The sequence below is a fragment of the Lithobates pipiens genome, unplaced genomic scaffold, assembly GCF_037356315.1.
Source record: "Lithobates pipiens isolate NorthernLeopardFrog02 unplaced genomic scaffold, aLitPip1_a1.2 Scaffold_27, whole genome shotgun sequence".
Classification (NCBI taxonomy): domain Eukaryota; kingdom Metazoa; phylum Chordata; class Amphibia; order Anura; family Ranidae; genus Lithobates; species Lithobates pipiens.
This window is the reverse complement of record NW_027507788.1, coordinates 144,410,256-144,435,286: the sequence shown is the minus strand read 5'-3', so window position 1 is coordinate 144,435,286 and position 25,031 is coordinate 144,410,256. Positions and strand designations below refer to the sequence as shown.

The 25,031-nt window shown below is 44.2% G+C and overlaps 1 protein-coding gene across 1 annotated transcript in view; it reads left to right on the top strand.

Moving 5' to 3' along the window:
- The first annotated feature begins 20,151 nt into the window (after positions 1-20,151).
- Positions 20,152-25,031, top strand: part of ACAP3 (ArfGAP with coiled-coil, ankyrin repeat and PH domains 3) — a 279,280-nt gene continuing 274,400 nt past the window's right edge. Inside the window, exon 1 of the mRNA XM_077457605.1 lies at positions 20,152-20,568. Within this exon, the coding sequence (XP_077313731.1) occupies positions 20,522-20,568 (47 nt within the window). The 5' untranslated portion in view covers positions 20,152-20,521. The remainder of the gene's footprint in view (positions 20,569-25,031) is intronic.

Genomic DNA, 25,031 nt, shown 5'->3' with positions numbered 1-25,031 from the left:
TTCTTTATTTAAAAAAATGCGTTTGAAAAATTGCTGCGCAAATACAGTGTGACATAAAAAGTTGCAACGACCACCATTTTATTCCCTAGTGTGTCTGCTAAAATATATATATATATATATATATATATATATATATATAATGCTTGGGGGTTCTAAGTAATTTTTTTTTGCAAAAAAATTATGCTTTTTACATGTAGGAAAGAAGTGATAGAATTGGCCTGTGTGGCAAGAGGTTAATTAATATAAGTAAGTAATATACAAATAATTATATATTATTTTTAGGGTAATTTACAATATTTTCAAGAACTGTACTCAAGCAAGTAGATTGATGGGCAAATTACTGAAGTTTGAAGTTATACCTTTAAAGAGTAAGTAAACTCTCCCCCGCTGATACTTTTTTTCATTTAGTCCATTATAATAAGTAATTATCAAACTATAACCACTGTAATCCAGCCCAAATCCCATATTACTTACTGTTTAAAGAAACTTTAAAAAACTTGTTTCCAGGGGTTAGGCAGCACTATCTTAAAGCGGGATTCCACCCTAAAGTGGAACCTCCGCTGATCGGATCCCTCCCCCCCTCCGGTGTCACAATTGACACCTTTCAGGGGGGAGGGGGGTGGAGATACCGGTCAAAGACAGGTATTTTCACCCACTTCCGGGCATAGACTCCCGTGGGAGTCTACGCCATTTCCTGCCCTGCCGCGCTGTCTGCTGGGACACAAACGCGTCCCAGTGACAGCGCGGAGATTTCCTATTGCGTGGCGCGGCTCGCGCATGCGCAGTAGGGAACCGGGAAGTGAAGCCGATTCGCTTCACTTCCTGATTCCCTCACCTAGAATGGTGACTGCAGCAGCCGAGAGCCGAGCGATCGATCGGCCTCGGCTGCCGGCATCGCTGGAACCCGGGACAGGTGAGTGTCCATTTATTAAAAGTCAGCAGCTGTAGTATTTATAGCTGCTGGCTTTTAATATTTTTTTTTTTGGTGGAATCCCTCTTTAACCACTTAAGCCCCGGACCAATTGTCAGTCTAAGGACCAGAGGTCTTTTTACAATTTCGCAATGCACTATTTTAACTGGTAATTGCGCGGTCATGCAATGTTGTACCCAAACGAAATTTGCGTCCTTTTCTTCCCACAAATAGAGCTTTCTTTTGATGGTATTTGATTGCCTCTGCGATCTTTATTTTTTACGATATAAAAGGAAAAAGACTGAAATAAAAAAATAAAAAAAAGATATTTTCTACTTTTTGTTATAAGAAAAATTGAATAAACTAAATTTTAGTCATACATTTAGGCCAAAATGTATTCAGCCACATGTCTTTAGTAAAAAAAAAAATGTCAATAGGGGTATATTTATTGGTTTGTGCAAAAGTTATAGCGTCTACAAACTAGAGTACATTTTCTGGAATATACACAGCTTTTGATTTATGACTGCCTATCTCATTTCTTGAGGTGCTAAAATGGCAGGGCAGTACAAACCCCCCCCCCCCAAATTACCCCATTTTGGAAAGTAGACACTCCAAGAAAATTGCTGAGGGGCATGTTGAGCCCATTGAATATTTTTATTTTTTTGTCCCAAGTGATTGAATAATGACACAAAAAAAAAAAAGTTTACAAAAAGTTGTCACTAAATGATATATTGCTCACACATGCCATAGTTACATAGTTATATGTGGAATTGCACCCCAAAATATATTCTGCTGCTTCTCCTGAGTACGAGGATACCACATATGTGGGACTTTTTGGGAGTCTAGCCGCGTACGCCACCCCGAAAACCAATCACTGCCTTCAGGATTTCTAAGGGTGCAAATTTTTAATTTCACTCCTCACTAACTATCACAGTTTCGAAGGCCATAAAATGCCAAAATAGTGCAAAACCCCCCCCAAATGACCCCATTTTGGAAAGTAGACACCCCAAGCTATTTACTGAGAGGCATGTTGAGTCCATGAAATATTTTATATTTTGCCACAAGTTGCAGGAATATTACAAACTTTTTTTTTTTTTGCACAAAGTTGTCACTAAATGATATATTGCTCACACATGTTATGGGCATAAGTGAAATTACACCCCAAAATAAATTCTGCTGCTTCTCCTGAGTAGGGGAATACCACATGTGGGGGACTTTTTGGGAGCCTAGTCCCGTACAGGACCCCGAAATCCAAGCACCGCCTTTTATGATTTAAATATAAAACGTTACCAAAAAAAACTGTTAGCAATCGCAGGGATCAGGCCGGACTCTGCGAACGCTGCAGTTATGTGTTTAGTGTTTTGTAAGTGACAGTGATCGATCGATACTGCACTTGGGTGGGCTGGGCGGAGGGGCAAAACGCAGGTGCTAGCAGGTATCTAGGCTGATCCCACTAACAATGCGTTTTTTTGGAACCCTAAACTGCTGGGGACGCTAGTAGATATTGATCTGTTCAGATTCTATACCACTACGGGCGGTGTATGCTTTGCGCGTGGGTGTTAGCGGTACTGGCACTAACCTAGCGCTGCCTGGGGCGATGCAGACCCTGACCCTAAAACCTAATTGATATCACTCGCTGGGTGATCAGGGGGTTAAACCTTTATTGGGTAATAAATGGTGGGTGCCCTGATGCTATAAAAAGCAAACTAACTAACCCTTATACGGTGATCACTGGTGAAAGGGTTAACTAGGGCAATCAGGGGGTTAAAATCTTTATTAGGTAGTATATGGGGGTCCCTGACGCTATATAAAAACCTGACGGGGAACCTAAATAACTAACTGGCTAACCAGAGTCACCAGTGACACTTATACGGTGATCGCTGGTGAAAGGGTTACCTCTGGGGGCAATCAGGGGGTTAAAATCTTTATTAGGTAGTATATGGGGGTACCTAACGCTATAAAAACCTGACGGTGAACATAAAAAATAACTAGCTACCTAGCGGCACCAGTGACACTAATGCAGCGATCAGAAAAACGATTGCTTAGTGACACTGGCAAAAGGGGGTGAAAGGGTTACCTGGGGGCAATCAGGGGGTTAAAACCTTTATTAGGTAGTATATGGGGATCACAGAAGCTATATAAAAACCTGATGGGGAACCTAAATAACTAAATAACTAATTGGCTATCCAGCATCACCAGTGACACTTATACAGTGATCGCTGGTGAAAGGGTTAACTCTAGGGGCAATCAGGGGGTTAAAACCTTTTTTGGGTAGTATATGGGGGTACCTAATGCTATAAAAACCTAGCGGAGAACCTAAAAAAATAACTAGCTACCTAACGGCATCAGTGACACTAATGCAGCGATCAGAAAAACGATTGCTTAATGACACTGGCAAAAGGGGGTGAAAGGGTTAACTAGGGACAATCAGGGGGTTAAAACCTTTATTAGGTAGTATATGGGGGTCCCGGACGCTATATAAAAACCTGACGGGGAACCTAAATAGCTAAATAATTAACTGGCTATCCAGCATCACCAGTGACACTTATACGCAGGGCCGTCTTTAAGGTAGGGCAAAAGGGGCAGCTGCCCTGGGCCCTGTCATTGTTGTGGGGCCCAAAGCAGCTGCCTCATACTTGCCAACTATCCCAGTTTACATTCCCTTGTCCCTTGAAGTTTTAGTCCTGTGCTGCTACTAATGCTGCCCAGCTCTGCCCTAGTGTACAGAAGACTCACCTGCAGACCCTGTGTTTACATGTAAATACTGGCATTCATATGTAAATAGCAGTTACATGCATATGTAAATAGCTGAGGCCAACTGCACTGATATGTAAATAAAGGCAGCATTCATAGGTATATCATGCCCCCCTGCAGTGAGGAGAAGATGTGCTGTAACCTATAGCAACCAGTGAGCAGTATTACTGTACAGCAATCTCTAGCAGCCAATCAACAAGCAGAAATGTGCTGTAACCTCTAGCAACTAATCAGAGAGCCTTAAGGAGTGCTGTAACCTCTAGAAACCAGTCAGTAAGCAGTAATGATATGCTGTAACCTCTGGCCACCAATCGCAATCGCTGCCTGATCTGATACAGTAAACTGATTTTAAGTCTAGCTGCTATTTATTGTATGTCTCTGAGAAGGTGGAGAGGGAAATTGCATGGGGGGAGGGGGCCCTAAGAAATTCTTTGCCCAGGGTCCAATTAATATTAAAGACGACCCTGCTTATACTGTGATCGCTGGTGAAAGGGTTAACTCTAGGGGCAATCAGGGGGTTAAAACCTTTATTGGGTAGTATATGGGGGTACCTAATGCTATAAAAACCTGGCGGTGAACCTAAAAAAATAACTAGCTACCTTGTGGCACCAGTGACACTAATGCAGCGATCAGAAAAAGGATTGCTTAGTGACACTGGCAAAAGGGGGTGAAAGGGTTAATTCTAGGGGCAATCAGGGGGTTAAACCTTTATTAGGGGGGGTGGTAGGGGGCTACCCTGGACCTAACACTAACTGCCCTGACACTTTTTACTGTCACAACTGACACTAAATGCAGTGATCAGTAAATAAATGATCACTGCAATCAGTGACACTGTGACTGGGGGGGGATCGGGGGGCGATCGGGGGGGTGATCGGGGGGGGTGATTTGTGTGCCTATGTGTACCTACGTGTCAGTGTAGTGATTGGTGCACTTACTATGTGTTCTCCTCGCAGCCCGGTCAAAAAGACTGCCTCGAGGAGAGTGACATCACTTCCTCCCTGCCTGTGAAGCTTCTCATTCACCAGGAGCGATCGAGAGGGGATGGCCAGAAACCAATGGCCATCCCCTCATCCTGGATCGCTCCTGAAGCAAAACAGACCGCCGCAGCCAGCGGGAGGGGGTCCGATCTGACCCCCCACCCGCTGGAACGCAAACACGTATCGGTATGTGCTTGTGCCTGTCAGTGCCATTGTGCCGACATAGATTTACATGCGGCGGTCCTTAAGTGGTTAAGTATTGTTTTCTGAGTCCACAGTGGAGTGTATTTCCGCCCTTACATTGAGCATTTCCTGTACTGTTAACCAAGCCTCCTTCTCAATCCAACATTTCTATGGCAACATTGCTTCCCTGTTCATAGCTGACTTGTTTATTTCATAGTATTTATTTGTGCTGATTACCTAGTGTTTGCCTGTATTTACTTGTGCTGATTCCCTGCTTTACACTGTATGTGAGGTCACATGTTCACATGGTATGTAGAAGGAAGCTCTGAGTGATTAGCAGCCTGCTGGGAGTTCAGTGTTGTGTTGTAGGAAGTCCTGATAACAGATAGATAAGATATAGAGAGTGTGCTGTAAATCATGGGAGATCTGGGCATGCTCTGTGACATCATTCTAAAGAACAAAAAGGATTACAGCAATACTAAGCAAGTAAGGAGATATCTACAAGCAGTGTTCATTGGTTTTTTTTTATGCTGATTCACATGGGACAAAGTTGTAATTTCACAGTAATTTCACAGTAAATAGATAAATAAGTAATTATCTTATAACATATTGCATAATATTATGTACTTTAGCTCGATTAAAACAGTACCTTTTCAACAGCAGCAGATCCTCCCTCTTAATTGTGTGAGAAAAACTTGGGATTGTGGGTAAATCTTATACCCATAAACACATGTTTTTTTCTTCTAGTTAAGCGGGCTGGACTGGAAGGGGTCATGTGTCTTTTAGACCCATGCCCCCTTCGATGACACTGCAGTGGGAGGAGAGCCTCCACTGCAGAATTTTTATTGGACAGCTTGTTCCAATGGTGCTTTACCATTGGTCCAAGGCTCCAAGCTGTCTACTGAGCTCAGTGCCTCTGCTGCAAACATAGTGTGCCAGCTTGTATATAAATTGGCTGCTCTGTATGTAGCTTCTGACAGGCTGCTCAAGGAGTCCTGTATCTCTGGAACCATAGATGATATAACCCCCAAATTTAGGGTCTCTGTTACCCCTGGTGACCAGATTGCTAAGCTACAACCCTTGAAGCCCAATTTTTTTTTATATGTATAATCATGGTAGGTGAGGCTCAGCCTCCCCTGCCTCCCTTGACTGCACGTTCCTGATTTCTAGATAGGCTCAAATGCTACTGCCATTAGAAACAAAGCTACCAACTGGCTCTCATTTGGAGGAACTGTCTCTCAACCAGTGTTCTGTGGAACCCTGGGTTTCCTCCAGAGGTTCCTAGAGGTTCCTTCAGAATAAAGCACTGGTATACTGGTCTCCCATTTATACTAACAATGTAAGTGGCCACTTCTACTCTGACCACCAATGTAAGGGGCAACGTCTACACTGAACACTGGACACCAATGCAAGGGGCCATTTCCACACTGACCCCCATTGTGTGGGGGCACTTCTACACTGATCACCAATGTATGGGGTCACTTCTACACTGACTACCAATTGGAGGGGACACCTCTACACAGGCCACCAATGTAAGGTGTCACTTCTACACTGGAGTTGTTAGCCTTTAACATTGGCCATCAATGCAAGGGAACACTTTTACACTTACCAGTAATGTAACAGGTCACTTCTACACTGACCACCAATGTAAAGGATCCCTTCTACACTGAACAACAATTTAAAGGGTCACTTCTACACTGATCATCAATGTAAGGGGTCACTTCTACACTGGTCATACAAGGGGTTGTTCTACCCTGACCAACAATGTAAGGGGTCATTTCTTCACTGACCACCAATGCAAGGGGTCATTCTACACTGACCACCAATGTAGGGAGTTATTTTCTAGATTGATCACCTTTGTAATTGGTCCCTTCTACATTTACCAAAGCTTTAAGGGGATACTTCTACACTAACCAACAATGTAAGATGACACTTCTACACTATCCACCAATGAATGGGTTATCACTACAGTGATCACCAATGTAAAGGATCACTTCTACACTAACAACCAATGTAAGGGCACATGTACACTACAGCTTCTAAACTTGAGTTTAGGAGCTTTCGACATTGTTTCCATAAAAGTCTATGTGTCCATGTACACACAGGCTTTTACAAGATTTTAGAAGCTGATGCGGTTAGGGGAGGTTCAACCTCTCTCAACCTACCTCTCCTGAACGCGGATAAATTGCATTCAGGATAGGCACATCTTGACTGCCGGCCTCAAAACGTGGCAAAATCACAGCGTGTTTTTGCTGTGTTTTGCATTTTCCTGCAGCCAGCGGTTAACCTAATCTATGTGTACATGAGCCCTAAGGGGTTATTTCTATAGTGATCTCACCAATGTAAAGGGTCACTTATACACTAACAATCTAAGGGGTTATTTCTACAGTGATCATGAATGTAAAGGGTCACTTCTACACTAACCACCAATGTTAGGACACTTTTACATGGCCCCACTGTAGTTTCCCCACAGCCCAGGTGCAGAGCAGTGCACCTGCAGCTTTCGTGTGAGCTACCTATGCTTTACCATAGATGTTTATTAGATTGGGCATTTTTGGTGCAATTTCTGAAAGCGCACCAAAAGTCCTGTATGCTGCATCTCAGAAAACACACCAAAAATGCCTGAACTAAGAGAAGTCTATGGTAAAGCATGGGTAACCTCCATGAAAACCACAGGTACACTGCGCTGCACCTGCGATGGGGGGGGGGGGGGGGGGGGGACTGCAGTGGGCAGTGTGAAAGGGGCCTTAGAAATTACTTGTACATTGACCATCTATCTTAGGAGTTAGGTCTACACTGACCACCAATGTGAAGAGCAACTTCTGCACTGACCAACTATGTAAGGGGTTACGTCTACACTGACCACCAGTGTCAGGAGATGCTTCTATACTGACCACCTATGTAAGGGGTTACGTCTACACTGACCACCAATGTGAGGAGCTACTTCTACACTGACCACCTAGGTGAGGGGTTGCTTCGACACTGATCACCTATGCAGGGGTTTACTACAATTCACACTTCTTGCGTTTCCTTTTGTGACTATTACTATTATTATTATTTGTTTAATTTTTTGAGGTTTTTGTGCCCGGAGTTCACCTTTAAGGATCACCATGAACTGGATTCCTTGGTTCATAGTTCATGATTATTGTGTTCCTCACAAGACAAGCCACAAGAGTTGCTCCACCAGGGGATGTTTGGCCCAGCATTATCCAACTCATAAGAACAAACACAGGCTAAATATTGTAATGTTTTGCTATTTAGTAAAGCTTCATATGTGGTCTTATTAAACAGATCAAATGAGATGTTTATACACTGGCAAACACTTGTATTCAGAAATATGTTTCTGTCTATGGCCGGCCAAAAGTTTGCACAGGAGAGTAAATGATTTTAAAAACATGGAAGGGAATGTCTGTGTAGATGAAATATGACAAAGGCAGTTGGCAGACAGGAGGCACAACACAACAATTGACAGACTACAGACATTGCTGAAGCTTTGTGACTTTGTGACACTGCCCTCTTGTGGTCATATAAAGTCCTTCTAAATCCATGAACAAAAAGGTTATATTTTGCAGAAGTTCTTTGGCCTCATGCACTCAGGAATATTAATATACTCCTATCTACACTGAATATTTCTGCCAGGAGCTGGCAGAAAAATCCAGCTAATAAATACAAATTTTAACACGTAATTACACGTGCTTCTGCATGTTTACAGGCATATGGCGTTTAGAAGCATATGCCTTTAAACTCAAGCTATTAGACTAGTAATTTATTCTAGCCACTAGAATGTGTTTACATGCATATATGCATGTAGCGCCGCCTCCTGAAGAGCACGCGCTATGTTTTTTTTTTTTTATTTAAGGTTATACCTGAACTGCAGTTTGGTTTGGGTAAATTGTCACTCTTGCTGTGCTTTTTGGGAGAGGGTACTTAAGATGCGGATGTCACGCGGTTCGGGGTTCTGGTCCAGAAGGATGTGCTGACTTCATAGTCCTGGTCCTCCTGACCAGCCCCCAGGAAGGCTATGGCCTGGGGTGTGGAGACACCCGACTTCTTGTCTCGTGGCTGGCTAGCCCGAGGCAAGGAAACTAAAGGAGGATTCTGAGGTATTTGGGTGCCGTCTCCAGTTTGGGAGAGACGCAGTAGCTTCATAGCATTCCAGGGGAAGACTCTTCAGTAGAAGGCCACATACGGGTTGGTTTCTTAGCAGGAGCCTGGAAGGGCTGAAGTACCAAAGTGAATCCGGTCTTGTGGATATCGCCAAGCTGGCTGAAAGATCCAGGTATCACATGAGTGTTCTACAAGTTTAGTTTCCTACGTGTTCTACAACAACGTCTGTGGCAGAGACTTATTCTTGTATGTTCTACAACAACGTCTGTGACAGAGACTTGTTCCTGTGTAAAACACCTTGTTGGCTGCTAGACCTTGTGAGAGAGGGACTATCCAACCTGAGTGAACATCCAGTTGTGAATGGCTATTCTCTGGATGCAGTCAAAGTAAGCAAGTCCTTCATTTTTGACTTTGACAATAAGAGTACCTGAACTTTCTTCCTGACCCTCTGATCCCAATTTAAGAGATCCCAATTCAGTTCGTTGTCTACGTTTTGCAAATAAGAATTCCTTTATGCGGATTCTGTCGTCAGTCTCTCAAGTTACTGGGCCATCTACCACAGGAACCCCTAGACACAGATCGAGGAGGAGAAGGTAAAGGTAAGCCCAATTCAAACCAGCAGCTCCTTCGGGGGTTAGTGCTACATGCACATTTACATGTAAAAAGCACATACACGCTTCTCCCGGAACATGGGTTTGGGGCTTTTTTGCTTACGCTCCTGAATGCAGCAGTCAAATATTGATTTAAACTTTTGCATGGGCACATTAGCTAACATGCAGCTGTGTTTAGAGTTATCAAAAAAAATGCCAGTTGTCGTATATGTTTCATATTTGTGTTTATGAGACCTCAAATGTGGTGGCTGCATTCGTTTTATTTTTACTGAATTCTTTGCCTTTATTTCCACCTTGTGATTATGCAAGTAACACATTTCCTGTCCTAGGGTGACAATGCTCATTTACTGCACTGTATTTAAGGAGGAGCAGTGTTGTCACCCTAGTCTGCTTTCCTGATATGGACTACACTCATCTGCCTCTCTTGTAACCTCTATTATATAGAGAGGAGGTGCTTTTTAGTTCACAGAAGATATCTGGTAATTTGATATTGTTTGAGATATCATTTCAGTGCCCAAGAACACTACATTTCTGGCAGTATCAACTGGTATTTTCTGTATTCAGGCCCCCATTCACACCGGTGCCACGTTGAAATTCTTCTACTTCAAAAGCCGTACATCAGTGAGATTTGCGCTGCCAATTTCATTGGGACTTGCAACTTCATAGAACAGAAGTCTATGCAAGTTGCAATGAAATTGGCAAAAAGTAGTGCAGGAACCTTTTTCAAAGTTGCTGCAACATGAGTCACGCCAATCTGAATGGTTCCATTGCCGACAATGGGGTGGGACTTGTCATGTGATTTGGAACTGTCAAATCACATGACAAATCGCACTGGTGTAAATGAGGGCTAAGGAAATGTTCCTAGCCTGAACAAAGAAACAAATGCAGCAATTACATCTAAGGACTGGTAGGCTGCAATATAATAATGTATAATAATATAATAATACTTTTATTGCCAACTGTTTAGACATTAATGGCTGTGTGTTGAGTTATTTTGAGGGGACAGCAAATTGACACTGTTATACAAGCTGTACACTCACTACTTTACATTGTAGCAAAGTGTCTTTTCTTCAGTGTTGTCGAATTGAAAAGATATTATAACATTTTTACTAAAATGTGAGGCTCGTACTCACTTTTGTGAGATACTGTATTATATTTTTGTTCTTGGGCTTAGATATAGTTTTATTAAGAGACAAAATACATTGAGATTTGTGGTCACGTCAGTACAGAAGAAGCCGTGGATGACCACAGACGGTCTGGTGATACTAACAAAAAAGGAACTTTATCCCTTATTGTTACAATATTGCGTTGCCAAAAACTATTGTGCTTTTTTGACCTAATGCTAATCTTAATGCTAATTTTCCCAAATAGTTAAAAGAAAGGGAAGTGCCACATCCCCATGCAAATGACAAAATAGGAAATATGAGGAACTCTATTAAAATGGGACTTTTAAGGCACAATTGGTTACAATAAAATACTAATTCTTTATGTAGAATAAATACTCATAAAATGGTCATCTCCAATAGGTTACATTAAATTTCTTCAGAAGTCAGTTTACAATACAAACACAAAAAAACTGGCAAATTTCTTAGTGGTCCAATGCATTTCATGGACCTTTTCCATCTCCACAGGAGCCATCATTTTGCTTAATCACAGGCATCTAAACAAAAATAATCATAATTAATGGACAATTCATCATCCTGGTATATACAATAGTGACAGTCCCGGACTGAGCGGTAGGCGCAAGGAGGGGCAGTATTTTAATACACAGTAGTATTTTAGTATACAATAATTTATTGTAACATGTTGTGCCTCATAAGTCCCATATTAGTAGAGTTTCTCTTATTTCCTATTTTGCTGAATGCTAATTAAGTCTGATGTAAGCCTACTGAGGGTCGCTTTTTCTTTTTTGGGAAAGACAGAACAGTCCTTCCAGTTGCCATGTTAAAAAGTCTCTGCGTTGATAATGGCCATTTTCTTGGCTCATGCTTTATCCTTAATTCTTGTTACATGTTATATGTTAAAGACAAACTCTGCTATTAAAAAAAATTATTCCCTTGCAATGGGATGTCCCTGCACTGCAAAGGTTAAATGGTCATTAAGCCTGGGGTACAGGGAATAATTTGAAATACCTACCTTATTCTCCTCTTCTCTCTGATGCTCGCTTCCAAATATTGGTCCACTGAGTGTGATGATGTCAGAGACTGACTGCTGGCTGGAGCGGTGAAGAGAAGAGGCCTCAGGGGACCAGTTGTACAGCTTGGAGGAAACCTGCTGGAGCAACAACATTTATTTACCACATATTTACAACAGGAGCAGCAGCAAGGTAAGCTTATTCCATTAAGACTAGCAGTGCAAGATATTTTTTTAAGATGCCCAGAGTGGGATTTTAAATTAAGTCTAAACCCAATCACTAAAATATCATGTAAGCTTTATCAAGATAATGTAATTTCAATGTTGAACTTTTTTACATCTTCCATTTTACTAAGTTCAAAGAGTACCTAGTGATCCTGCCAGGAAGGTCCCTTCTCATGTTCTTTTGTTATAGGATGACAACCCTCTCCCACTTGTTCTCCTGTGTTGTCACCGTGTCACATGCACACCTAGTAGGGACCGCAAGTGGCCATGCCAACATATATTGCACAGGCATTGTCTACCATTGTCATTCTCAGATAGACCGGGCTACAGAAATGATTGCACCTGATGCTATGGTGCATTGTGGACAGGAAGAGGCTGCAGGGAATGAGCAACAATGGAAAACAAAAGAGATGAAACAAAAGGTGAAAACAATATTTTATAAAATGACCATTGTGTTTGACACAAGGCTTTAGCCAACCAAATGTCATTCTAACTTAATGACATTTGGTTGGGGAAAGCTTAACATAGTGAGTTTGCTAGATATAACAAGGGAGTTGATTCTTTGTTGACCCAACATAAACATCCATTATACAGTACTTGTTATATGGATCGATCACCAATAACATTTGTGGGCTGTACCAAGTTATGCTTTTTCATCTTTTTAATCTTTTTTTCCATTGTAGTAGGCAGGAATGAATAGCAAATAGTCTTAAATTTACCTGATCACCAGTGAAGGAAAGACCTGCAGTACTTTTTTCCCTTTATCTGCACCTGGTGATTCTGCCAGTAACACAATTCCTATCCTAGTGCATCACTGTGCTGCCCCAATGGGGCATAGAATTTATATAGATTGTTTTCCTAACCATTTTGTATGGATGTTTTATATTTAGTTCACATGCTGCCATCTAGTGACCTTTTGTGGTAATGTACTTGTTTTCTCAAGTTTATTTCCCCTTATGTTATGATATACTTACTTTGTATGTAATAGTCCACCCTTCTTCCTGAGTTTGTACTTCCTGTGTCATGGATGCAGCTACAAGCCACATGTAGCAGGGCACATGTATTCTGCATTGTAAGCTACAGACAATATCATCTTTTGACTGCATAAATACTACAACCTCTTCATCTGTTTATATCCTGTCATCTGCTGTAACCGATGTTCAGAATAAAAGCGTCTTGTGGATGGAATCGGTATTTGGTGAGTTCAAACTATCTGGTGAGGATTGTCCTCAGTGATTATATCTTATACAGGCCATGCATAGAGTTCTCACAAGGGATAGTCGCTTCACAACAATCAGAGTCAGAATAGTCACCCTAGGTTGCCCCCTCTGATTTGGATTACAAGCACCTTCCCCTTACCTCATCTCTAATACAAAGGGGGATGTGTTTTGTAGTCCACAGAACATACCTCCCAACATTTTGAGATAGGAATGAGGGACACCTACTAGCAAATGTACGTAAGCATAGGACACGCTCCCTGCCACACCCCCTTAAAGGAGAATTAAGCAAAAAAAGGTTAATTAAATCCACAAGTGCTTTTTTCTTTACCACTACTATTCCTTTATCATAACTTTTAAAATTTACAAATGCAGCAATTTAGAATTTGGATGAAGGTTTAGCACTGGGAAACACTTTTTGAAAGATAAAAAGTGCATTTTATATACAACTATATAAATCAGACCAAAATGAGAGACAAATGAGGGTGAATGAGAGACAGAGGGACATTTCTCCAAATCAGAGACAGTCCCTCAAAATCAGGGACAGTTGGGAACTATGCACAGAATATAGATAGGAATGCTGAAAGAGATATCAGTGCACAGGAAGTTACAAAGACATTGGAATTCTGGCAGGGTCAATAGCTAAAACAGTACACGAAAGTGCAATGGATTTAGGAAAATACATACAGTAGGTAGACCCGGAGAATGCAGCAAAGAGCATTAAAACATTCCTAAAATGTACAAGCCCTTAGGGCAGGCACAAGGCGACATCCAGAATTTGTGTTAATGGGATGACAGGTTATAAGTAGCTCCCTTCATTGGCTGCACAAGAAATGTTTGAGATGGAGAGATGCAAAGGCACATTGGTCCTTATTGTTCTAAATGCTCCACATTTCCCACATAGAAAGAATGTGCTGTTTGATGGAATGAACATGCTGACAGAAGTAGAAGTCAAGGTGAGAAGAATGATTCATAATTATACAGGATTTATTTTGTGCCAATAGTTTATGCAATGCTTTGTAAAGGAAGAAAGTACAGCTAAAATACAATTCAATACAAGCAGGTTCAGAGGGCCCTGTTCCTGAGAGCTTACAATCTAAAAGGGAGGAACAAGTGATACAAAAGGTAATATGTTATGACTTGCACTATCAGTGTACTGTTGCTCAGTATCCTATCAGCAGGCAGGATCTGACTGTGATATCTGGCAGGGGTGCCGGGGGCATAAGACTGGCAGAACATAATTACAATTGTCTTGGCAATTACATTTTAGGAGATTCCTGAAAACTAATTTATTCAGGGAAGCCTACACCCACCTAACTCTCCCGGAGCCACTCCCATCCAATCATTCTCTGCAGCTATTATCCCTCCCTTTAGAATGTCAGCTCTATGAGCAGGGCCCTCCCATACCTTTTGTATTGAACTGTAAAGTAATTGTGTTGCCCCCCCCCCCCTATACATTGTAAAGCGCTGCGTAAACTGTTGGCGCTATGTAACTCGTGTATAATAATAAATAATTTCCTTATATGTATTATGGCTGTCTATTTACCTACTTGCCTGGGGTTAATCTTTAATAATTCAGAATGAAAACACTGATAATAATACAGGTTTTTTTTAAAGAACAGGTGGTAAGTAAGTATATCTCAGTGATCAATGTAATATATCCTTATATGTGCCAATAAAACAGACATAGATACTTACTTGTTATGGCTTATGGACACGGTCATAAAGCATGCGAAGCCTATGTAATGACATTCTCGGGTCCCAATGCCGCCACGTAGAGCTGCCCGTTGAGATGCAATATAAAAAGCATCTGCATGCGGTTGTGTACCAGGGGTTGCGTAAAGCACCTACATGCACACTGATGTATCCTCTGAATGCACACTATCTGCGTGTGATTGTCATAGGTTGCTGGTTAAGCAGTTATGACATTTATTATACTAGTTTAGAAACACAATTACCTTCACCTTTTATTTATTTATTTTTTCAATTTCTTTAGTAAATAGAAGTGCACACAATGGCATTGCATACATTGCAGAGAATATCTAGATATGAATACAATGCTGTTCAGCAATGAGATACATGGCCCATTACATTAATTTTATCATTATGTATTACACCATTATATTGCAGTAGGCAGTTTTATTAATTAATGTGATTTCCCAGGGGTGTAAGAGTGGGGGTCATACCTGTGACAGAATAACTGACTCAAGTGTAAAGGGGAGCGGGGCCACTGATGGGAAAGGGGGTACAGCCACCCATCCTGTACCAAGCATAGGCCCATTCTGAGTCTGGGTCAGGCTGGGGTGGCTCTTAACCAGGATGATTTTGACTGGTTGGGGTACCATCTGTCAGACTCATGCTGGCCATGCCCCTGGTATTTCACCCAGTAGGACCTCGCAGGTAGGCTGTATGAGGTGTCATGTTTTGGCTCTGGTTCTGACCTTTTCTCTTACAGCCTTGAGTTATCTAGATATTCAGAGAATACAACAGAAATGGAAGAATAGCCTGGAGCAGACCCACAAGCTGAACCCAGAGTGCAGGGAGGACTCCCTATATGTTCCCCATGGCAAGAGAAGTGAAGCAGAAGCTGGCGGCAGGAACTCCAGCACTCTTTGGGGTACATGCCATCCAACAAGCTGGGTCTACATTGTTTTTGTGCATTGGCACATTTTATGCCTCTATTGAACCTTGGTAAGACAGTCCATTCCTGTGAAGAGGCTGCATGACATGTTAAAAAAGGTGCATTCTCTTTTGTGTAACATAGTGCACCACACAGGGCTGCTGTTACAAAGTGATTGTAAAGTCAAATTTTTTCTAATTAAAAATAACAAACATTTTATACTTACCTGCTTTGTGCAGGGGTTTTGCACAGAGAAGCCTGGATCCTCCTCTTCGGTGTGCCTGGCCCCTCTCTCCTGCTGAGTGCCCCAACTGCAAATAGCTTGCTATGGGGGCACCCCAGCCAAGCCACAGCTCCTGTGTCCAGTCATACACGGAGCCAGGCCCCGGCCCCGCCCCCTTTTTCTCTTCATTGGCTGACTGACTTTGACAGCAGCTGGAGCCAATGGCGCCTTGCTGCTGTCTCAGCCAATGAGGAGGGAGAGCTCGGGCAGCCGAGAGACTACTGCAATATCACTGGATCACTGGAGCGAAATGGGGCTCAGGTAAGTATTAGGGGAGCTGCTGCTCATAGAATGCTTTAGAATAAAAACCTTCTGCCTTTACAATCACTTTAACAAAGGAAGAGGCTGGTAAATAGGACATCTTTACCACACACCCTCCGCTCTCCATCCCATTACATCTCCCTGTGTGCCTTCAGCAGCTGCTGGCATGAGAGAAGAGGAGGGAAGCTGGCTATGCTGCAGGGGAGCGGGGCACACAGGGAGACCCATACAGCAGGGGGGTGGGCACACAGATACCAATCCCCCTGCAGTGCAACCAGAGGAAGAAAAATTACGAGAAGCTTGCAAAGCTGCAGGGGGAGCCACAAGAGTTGGCAAAAAGGCAGTGCAGCCGTCACTCCGGCTCAGCAGGTGCCCCAACTCCCCTTTTGAACTGATGGGGCCTGGGCCCAGCACAGGAGGGCTGGCTGTACTGCCTTATCAGCGGCCTTGGCACTACATGATAGTGTGTTATCATGTGTTGTGATGTGCTGTAATGCACAATCATTGGCTATGTGCATTGATTTGCATACATTACTGCAGCCCAACACTGTACCCTGACACACACCTTAACGTGTTGGATAGGGCCTTGTTCAAATGGGCATACTACAGCTCCCATGCAAAGGTTGTGTTTACCTGCATGGGGATACACAAGGTGTTCCTTGCTTCCCCATACAGGCAGTTCCATTCATGTCAATTGGAATGCAGTGGTTGCATGGACACAGCTGCTGTTCCCAATTAGATAGATGTGTGATTGTGGGTACATGACCCTGAATGCAGACAGTGTGACAGGCTGGGTTCACACTGCTGCGGCTAGGAGACCCGGATGTGATTCGCACCGCACTGCAGTGCAAATCACATCCGACCTCTGTGCGATGCGAGTTCAGCCATACAGATAGTATGGCTGAATTCGCATCGCACCCGCTCCAAACTCGCACAGGACCCTTTTTTTGGTCCGCAGCAGAATCGGATCGCATGGGTGTTCACACCATGCGATCCGATTCCTGTCCAAGTTTGCAGATCGAACTGCGATATGCGAACTGATCTGGGGGTGTCATTAACGTTTCACTGACACTCCCAGCAGTTTGCATAGGGCAGTGTGAACTGCCGGCTGGAGGTATGCGATGCGGGAACCCGCCGCGGATTTGCGGCGTTACCGCATCGCTTCAGTGTGAACCCAGCCTAAAGGCTGTGCACCTGCATGGATGTCATATTGTGAGATGTAAAATTTATATGACTTACACAGGGATGCACGGAACCCCTGTGCTTTCCTGTGAGGGCAAAAACGGCCCTCACAAGGCTTGCCACCTCAGCTCTTTAAACCTGAACACATTAAATACACAGGTTCTGTGGCTGATTAAGGTGGAAATTAAACTCACTTAGTTCCTTATCTGCATTAAATTAGCCTCAGAACATGTGTAATATGTGTTCAGGTTTAAAGGGAAAATGTAGCAACCCTAGCCCTCACATGACCCAGGGGTAGGCAACCTCGGCCCTCCAGCTGTGGTGATACTCATGAGACATTGCAGCAAGACCCTAACAATCACAGGTATGACTCCTAGAGGCAGAGACATGATGGGATTTGTAGTCTCAAAACAGCTGGAATGCCGGGGTTGCCTACCTGAGTGGATGAGGCCTACAAATGGCCCCTGGAGCTCTTTATTAGATTGAGGGCCTATGCACACCTGTGTGTTGCAGTGATGCATTTAATGTTTTCTCTGGTGCCATTCTTTGTGAAGGCATTTTACAGTAGAGCGCAATACACTACCATAGTTGCCAACTGTCCCCAGTGGACATTCCCGGGATTAGGACATTTGTCCCGAATAAATTTTGTCCCGGGAAATGTCCCGGGAAATTCGGTTTGTCCCGGGAAATTGAATTTCCTGTTTTTTTGCCGCCGGCCACTAGAGGTCGGCGGCCGGCGGAGACAATGTCTCCGCCAGGCAGCCATTTTTAAGAAGACCAGAAGTTGGTCTTCAATAGAGAACCTGTGGCGCCGCCCACCCCCGCTGCCAGTGTGTGTGTGTAAAGTGCAGTGGGTGGCGCCACAGTTCGAAGTCTCTGCACGGCAATGGCGGCATGTTGGGGGTCAGTCTGTCACTGTGTGGATGTTGGGGCGGGGGCCAGTCGGATGTCTGGGGCCAGTCTGTCACTGTGTGGATGTCGGGGCGGGGGCCAGTCGGATGTCGGGGGCCAGTGGTATGATAATGTCTGGGGTCAATCTGTCACTGTGGATGTTGGATGTCGGGGGCCAGTGGTATGATAATGTCTGGGGCCAGTCTGTCATTGTGGATGTCGAGGCGGGGGCCAGTCAGATGTCGGGGCCAGTCTGTGGATGTGGGGGTCAGTCTGGAGATGTGGGGGCCAGTCTGTGGATGTGGGAGCCAGTCTGTGGATGTGGGGGCCAGTCTGTGGATGTCAGGGGCCAGTGGTATGTCGGGGGCGTCTGTGGATGTGGGGGCCAGTCTGTGGATGTTGGGGGCCAGTGGTATGTCGGGGCCAGTCTGTGGATGTCGGGGGCCAGTCTGGGGATGTGGGGGCCGGTCTGTGGAGTATGTGGGGGCCAGTGGTATGTCGGGGGCAAGTGGTATGCCGGGGGTCAGTCTGTGGATGTCGGGGGCCAGTCTGTGCAGTATGTGGGGGCCAGTCTGTGCAGTATGTGGGGGCCAGTCTGCAGATGTGGGGGCCGGTCTGTGGAGTATGTGGGGGCCAGTCTGTGGATGTCAGAGGGGCACCAGATGTAAGGAGGGGCTCCACTGATGGACACAGATGTGAGGAAGGTACCTCTGATGGGGCACCTGATGTAAGGACAGACTCCGCTTGGGACACCTGATGGCATTTGGTGGCAGGCAACGTGGCTAGTGACGCGCTCATGGCTCCCACTGATTCGGCATTATGGTGAGTTGAATGATTGATTTAATTTCATATTACAATGTAATAATAGAAATAATGCGCTTCAATCATCCTGACACCATAACAATCATGGCACCGGGATGATTGAAGCGCTAACACCAGGTATTTGGAGTATCTTTATCTGCTGATTGTCAAACTCTGGAAAACACTGCTATTGCTATTGTGGTGTAGGATCGGGGGGCTGCTGTCCCTCCTTTCCCTCTCCCCCTCCCTCCTTTCCCTCTCCATCCCGCATTCATCTCAGACTCTAACCGCACCCCTTTGAGCCACGCCCCATGTAAGCCACGCCCACTATTAAAAGTAAACCACCCCCATATTTTGTCACGGCGTGCTTCGCCCCATTTTTACCTTTCCTTATGCCACACCTATAACCGCATGCCCCGCCCCCAATTATACCACTACTCCGCCTACTGGCAAAAAAGTGTCCTGCAATTTTTTTTTACAATGTTGGCAACTATGCACTACAGTGCATCACAATACACACACCGTGTTTTGTGGTGCTCTGTGTTTTCAAAAAAGGGTCATGAGTGTTGTTTGATCTGTTGCAATGCATTTGCAGCACATAATGAACAGAATGGGCTACCTACCTTCATGCAATGCACATTAATATGCGCCATAATGCGTCTTAATGCATGTGCACCAAAACACCGCAACAGATTTCTAAAGATTTACTACACTGCTCATTGGAAGGGTAACAGCTGCTTCTTTTACAAGATGCACCATTTATTTTATTTATGGAGATGGTATTGTGTATATTCATTTCATTTCTTTAATAATGTGTATCTATAGGTCTGTGGTTGAACAATAAATGGTATTCTGATTCTGTGTACATTTTTTATTTTATTGTACAATCAGATTGTAAGGCGTAAAGCCAAGCAATAAATCTGTGACAGACATTGCCTGAACCAGGCTGAGGTAAACTTGTAGACCTTCCCTCAATAACACAGTGTATGGGAGAACATGCAGACGCTCCCTGCCTGTGTGTCACAGTGCGCGGGCGATAGTTTTCAGACGCTCCCTGGCCGTGACAGTCTGGGAGAGAATTAGTGACAGGCGGGGAGTTTGCAGACGCTCCCTGGCACTGACAGGCTGGGCTCGTAGCCGGCTGTAGGAGTCGGATCCCGGGGAAGGAGGGAGCGCACTGTTCGGCACTCAGCGCTCCGATCGGCCCTCTGTGCTGCTCCGGGATCGATTGGTCTGTGTGCGGGGATCTCCTTCCTATGCAAGCCGAGTTGTGTGCACTGATCGCCGTGTGATCTCCATCCCTGGACCCTTCACCTCTGGACCCCTCATCTCCGCCTGCAATGCACTGAGCACACCCGCCGCAGTCATGACGGTGGATTTCGAAGAATGTATCAAGGATTCGCCCCGGTTCCGGTAAGAGAATGAGATCCTATGGACATCGCACGGTGTGTGTGTGCGTGTGCACAGCATCCATCCATCCATCCATCCATCCATCTATAGGGGACACCATTCATCTGTATGGGAGGAGGAGAGACATGGAGGATATACACCACATGTCATCATCACCACTATATACTATATCTATAGATCTGACATCTCACTGACCTCTGTCCATTGTATCATTACATACATAAATGTATATAAGGTATGTACTGTAATACTTACCTTGTATACATACAGTACATTTTTTTTTTATAATACATACAGTATACACACATATATACTCAGGGTCGTCTTTAATATTGATTGGATCCCAGGCAAACATTTTCTTAGGGCCCCCGATTCTGAGATATACATTAAATAGCAGACTCAAAATCAGTTTACTGCAGCAGATCAGGCAGCAATTGTGATTGGTTGCCAGAGCTTGCAACATATCATTACCGCTCACTGACTGGTTCCTAGAAGCTAAAACACATTATTTCTGCTTGCTGATTAGTTGCTAGAGGTTACTGGAATTCCTTACCGCTCACTGGTTGGTTGCTAGAGGTTACTGTGCATCATTACCGCTCACTGATTGACTGCTATAGGTTACTGTGCATCATTATCGCTCACTGATTGACTGCTATAGGTTACTGTGCATCATTATCGCTCACTGATTGACTGCTATAGGTTACTGCACATCATTACTGATAACTGATTGGTTGCTAGAGGTTACCGCACATCATTATTGCTCACTGACTGGTAGCTAGAGATTATCGCAGATTATTACTGTTCACTGATTGGTTGCTAGAGGTTACTGTACATCATTACCTCTGCATCAAATTGTGAGTGTGGCTAAACTGCACTAATAGTGAGGTATTGTTATAAACCAGGATCTCAGGAGTGCACCATATACATACTGCAGGGTTCTGGAGTGCACTACGTAGAGTACAGGGTTGAGAAGTGAGCTACATACAAAGTTCTGGGTTGAGCCCCCCTTCCCTCCCCCCCCCCTCCCTCCTCTAGGGTCACACAACCTAAACCAGCTCTCGGCTCTTTAGGGGTTCCTGACCTTTAGGGTCACACAACTTAAACCAGCTAACAGATCTTTAGGGGTTCCTGACCTTTAGGGGCACACAACCTAAACCAGCTAACAGCTGTTTAGGGGTTCCTGACCTTTAGGGGCACACACACCTATTTGTAGCTCATAGATCTTTTAGCTGCTCACAGACCTATAGGACTTCACAGAACTTTAGGGGTTCCCGACCTTTAGGGACACACAACCTAAAGCTGCCCACAGAACTATAGCGGCACATATATATCTTTAGCGTCTAACAGATCTTTAGAGGCACACAGAGCTATAGCAATGATGGTGAACCTTGGCACCCCAGATGTTTTGGAATTACATTTCCCATGATGCTCATGTACTCTGCAGTGTAGTTGAGCATCATGGGAAATGTAGTTTAAAACATCTGGGGTGCCAAGGTTCACCATCACTGTTCTATAGCATAGGCGCACAGACCTATCGGTGCCCCCTCCACAGTCAACCCACGTGTGATAATAGACGCAAAAGAGATTGTACAAAAAGGATTGTATTATCGGTCTCAGTAAAGCAGTACAAGCAGCACTGATGTACAGACCATGGCCATCCAATCAGTCCCACATCATATCGGTGAGATCCTGTATTCTGATTGGCTGTGGTGAGTTATTAGGCTTTTTATCTGGTTTTTGCTTCCTTGTGATTGTAGTGTGTATACTGTCATCAGATCTTGTGTAGTGCTGTATAGGTGATCTACTGTGTATCCTGGTACTCATGACTGACAAAAGCCTCCTTTATAGTAAGTAGAAGAGACTGGACCCACTCCATGTGTTGCAGGAACACGTGATAACCGCAGCGTGTGGGTGGCTCAGGGGGTGTGCGAGGGGCTGAATATCGCCGGGTAGCTCCAGTTTGAATTGTAGAGTTGTTCAATAAAATTTGTGAACATCTTCTGTAGCTTAGAAGACAAAGATGTCTACAAGTAAGGTGGTCCCAGGAAGGCTGGGAGTGGTCCCTATACATCAATGGCACCCACAGCCAACATGGGCTTATAGGTAACTCAGGTTCATCTCTGACTTGTAAATATATAGAAGGTATATAGGGCAGCACTGGGGTCCTCGGTTCAAGCGTTGGCCAGGACACTGTCTGCATGGGGTTTGCATGTTCTCCATTCGTTTCCTCCCACACTTCAAATCATGCTGGTGGGCTGATTGTCTCCTGGCTAAATGGGCCCTGATCTGTGCATGTATGTGATTTAGGAACCTTAGATTGTAAGCTCTTGAGGGCATGGGGATGATGTGAATGTATATGCAGAGTGCTGTGTACACTGTCAGTGCTATATAAATAAAAAAATTAAGATGTTTGAAAGGTAACTGAGTTATCCATTTTGTAGATGAGACCTGTGTTGCAACAAATAAGAGAAATGTGGTGATTGATGGGCTGTGGAATGTGCGTTTCCTGAAGGGCGCTCTGCTTCTCCATCCCTCCCAGTGTTCTCTGTATAATGAACTGCAGACGGTTTAGTGAGGGGCTGGCTGCTGCCCCCTATCTACCATGTACAGTCTACTGTCATTCTGTCATTACACTGAAAAGGTGGCTTGAAATCTGATTGGTGGCTGCAGGCAACGCCTCCACTCCTTTTGGATGTAGTTGTTACAAAATAGACTGATCAGTGCTATACCGCCATGTACTTTATTTATCTTTTGGTATCGCTAAAGGCAAAACTTTTTCTAGCTTTGGATAAAGGAGAGAGGGATTAGATTGCAGACTGTTTTCACCGAAAGTGGAAGAAAATGTTAAAATTTCGGACTGTCACCAGAACAGGAATAGTGGTAAAATCTCTCAATGGGGACACTAGTTCTGGTGACAACCAGGAATTCCCTAATTTTCTGTTTTGGCAATGAGACAGGAAGTTCAGTGTTCCAATGCCATGGCGTTTATAACTTGGACTGCAGAGTTCGACGGGTGCAACCGCCTGCCAAATGTACCCATTGAGATCAACGGCGCTGCACCGCAACCGGCCATTGCATGAGATAAGTGTGGCATTTACAGGGTTAAATCAGCCTGTGAGGTGGCGATATAACACCTCACCACTTGTCATATGCCTCCTGAAATGCAAACCGAACATGGATCGCTCTTCAGAGGACACCACAAGTGTGAAAAGAGCTCTTATTCTTCCATAATAACCTATACACTTCCACTACTACACTACACAATCGTTCACCCTAACTTCAGAGGCGCACATTCATCTTCCCCTGCCTACACACCACTCCCTCTCTCACATTTGGATATTATTTTGTTAATTCAATTTGGATTGCAACAGAATGGGAGGGTGGGGGCGGGGCCAAAACTAAAAGGGGACTAAAGTTCAGTTTTAACCACTTTAAGATCAGCCTTTTCTGACACCTTTTTGTTTACATGTAAAAATCTGTTTTTTTTTTTTTTTTTTGCCTGGATAAAAAAAAAAAAAACCTTTTAGTTACACAGGCACCATTCTGATAGAACTATTTAGACCAATTGTGTGTGTGTGTGTGTGTGTGTACGTATTGCGGTCTTAAAGTAGTTAATGGTTCTGTAATCTATTTTTTCAGAAAATTGTTTCGTGCTGCGTTTTTTTTTTATTTTTTTTTTCTGCCTCCTTGTATTGCCCTCCTGTGCGCTCCCAAACTATTCACATTCTTATACCAGGTTAAAATACGTTGAATATTTTTTAAAGTTGAACACCAGACTCAAAATTGTTAATTGGAATATGTTCCTCATGAGCCAGAAAGAATAGAATATAAATCCGCTTTGTGTGCACCAAATGCCTTTGCAGACCCAGATATTTCAGTGTAAAAGTAGCAGTGACATCATAGCTGTGCTGTATGTGGCCAGTGCAGAGCAGTGACACCATAGCTGTCCTGCATGTAGCCAGTGCAGAGCAGTGACACCATAGCTGTCCTGCATGTAGCCAGTGCAGAGCAGTGATACCATAGCTGTCCTGCATGTAGCCAGTGCAGAGCAGTGACACCATAGCTGTCCTGCATGTAGCCAGTGCAGAGCAGTGACACCATAGCTGTCCTGCATGTAGCCAGTGCAGAGCAGTGACACCATAGCTGTCCTGCATGTAGCCAGTGCAGAGCAGTGACACCATAGCTGTTGTCCTGCATGTAGCCAGTGCAGAGCAGTGACACCCTAGCTGCGCTGTACGTGGCCAGTGCAGAGCAGTGACACCCTAGCTGCGCTGTACGTGGCCAGTGCAGAGCAGTGACACCCTAGCTGCGCTGTACGTGGCCAGTGCAGAGCAGTGACACCCTAGCTGCGCTGTACGTGGCCAGTGCAGAGCAGTGACACCATAGCTGCGCTGTACGTGGCCAGTGCATAGCAGTGACACCATAGCTGCGCTGTACGTGGCCAGTGCATAGCAGTGACACCATAG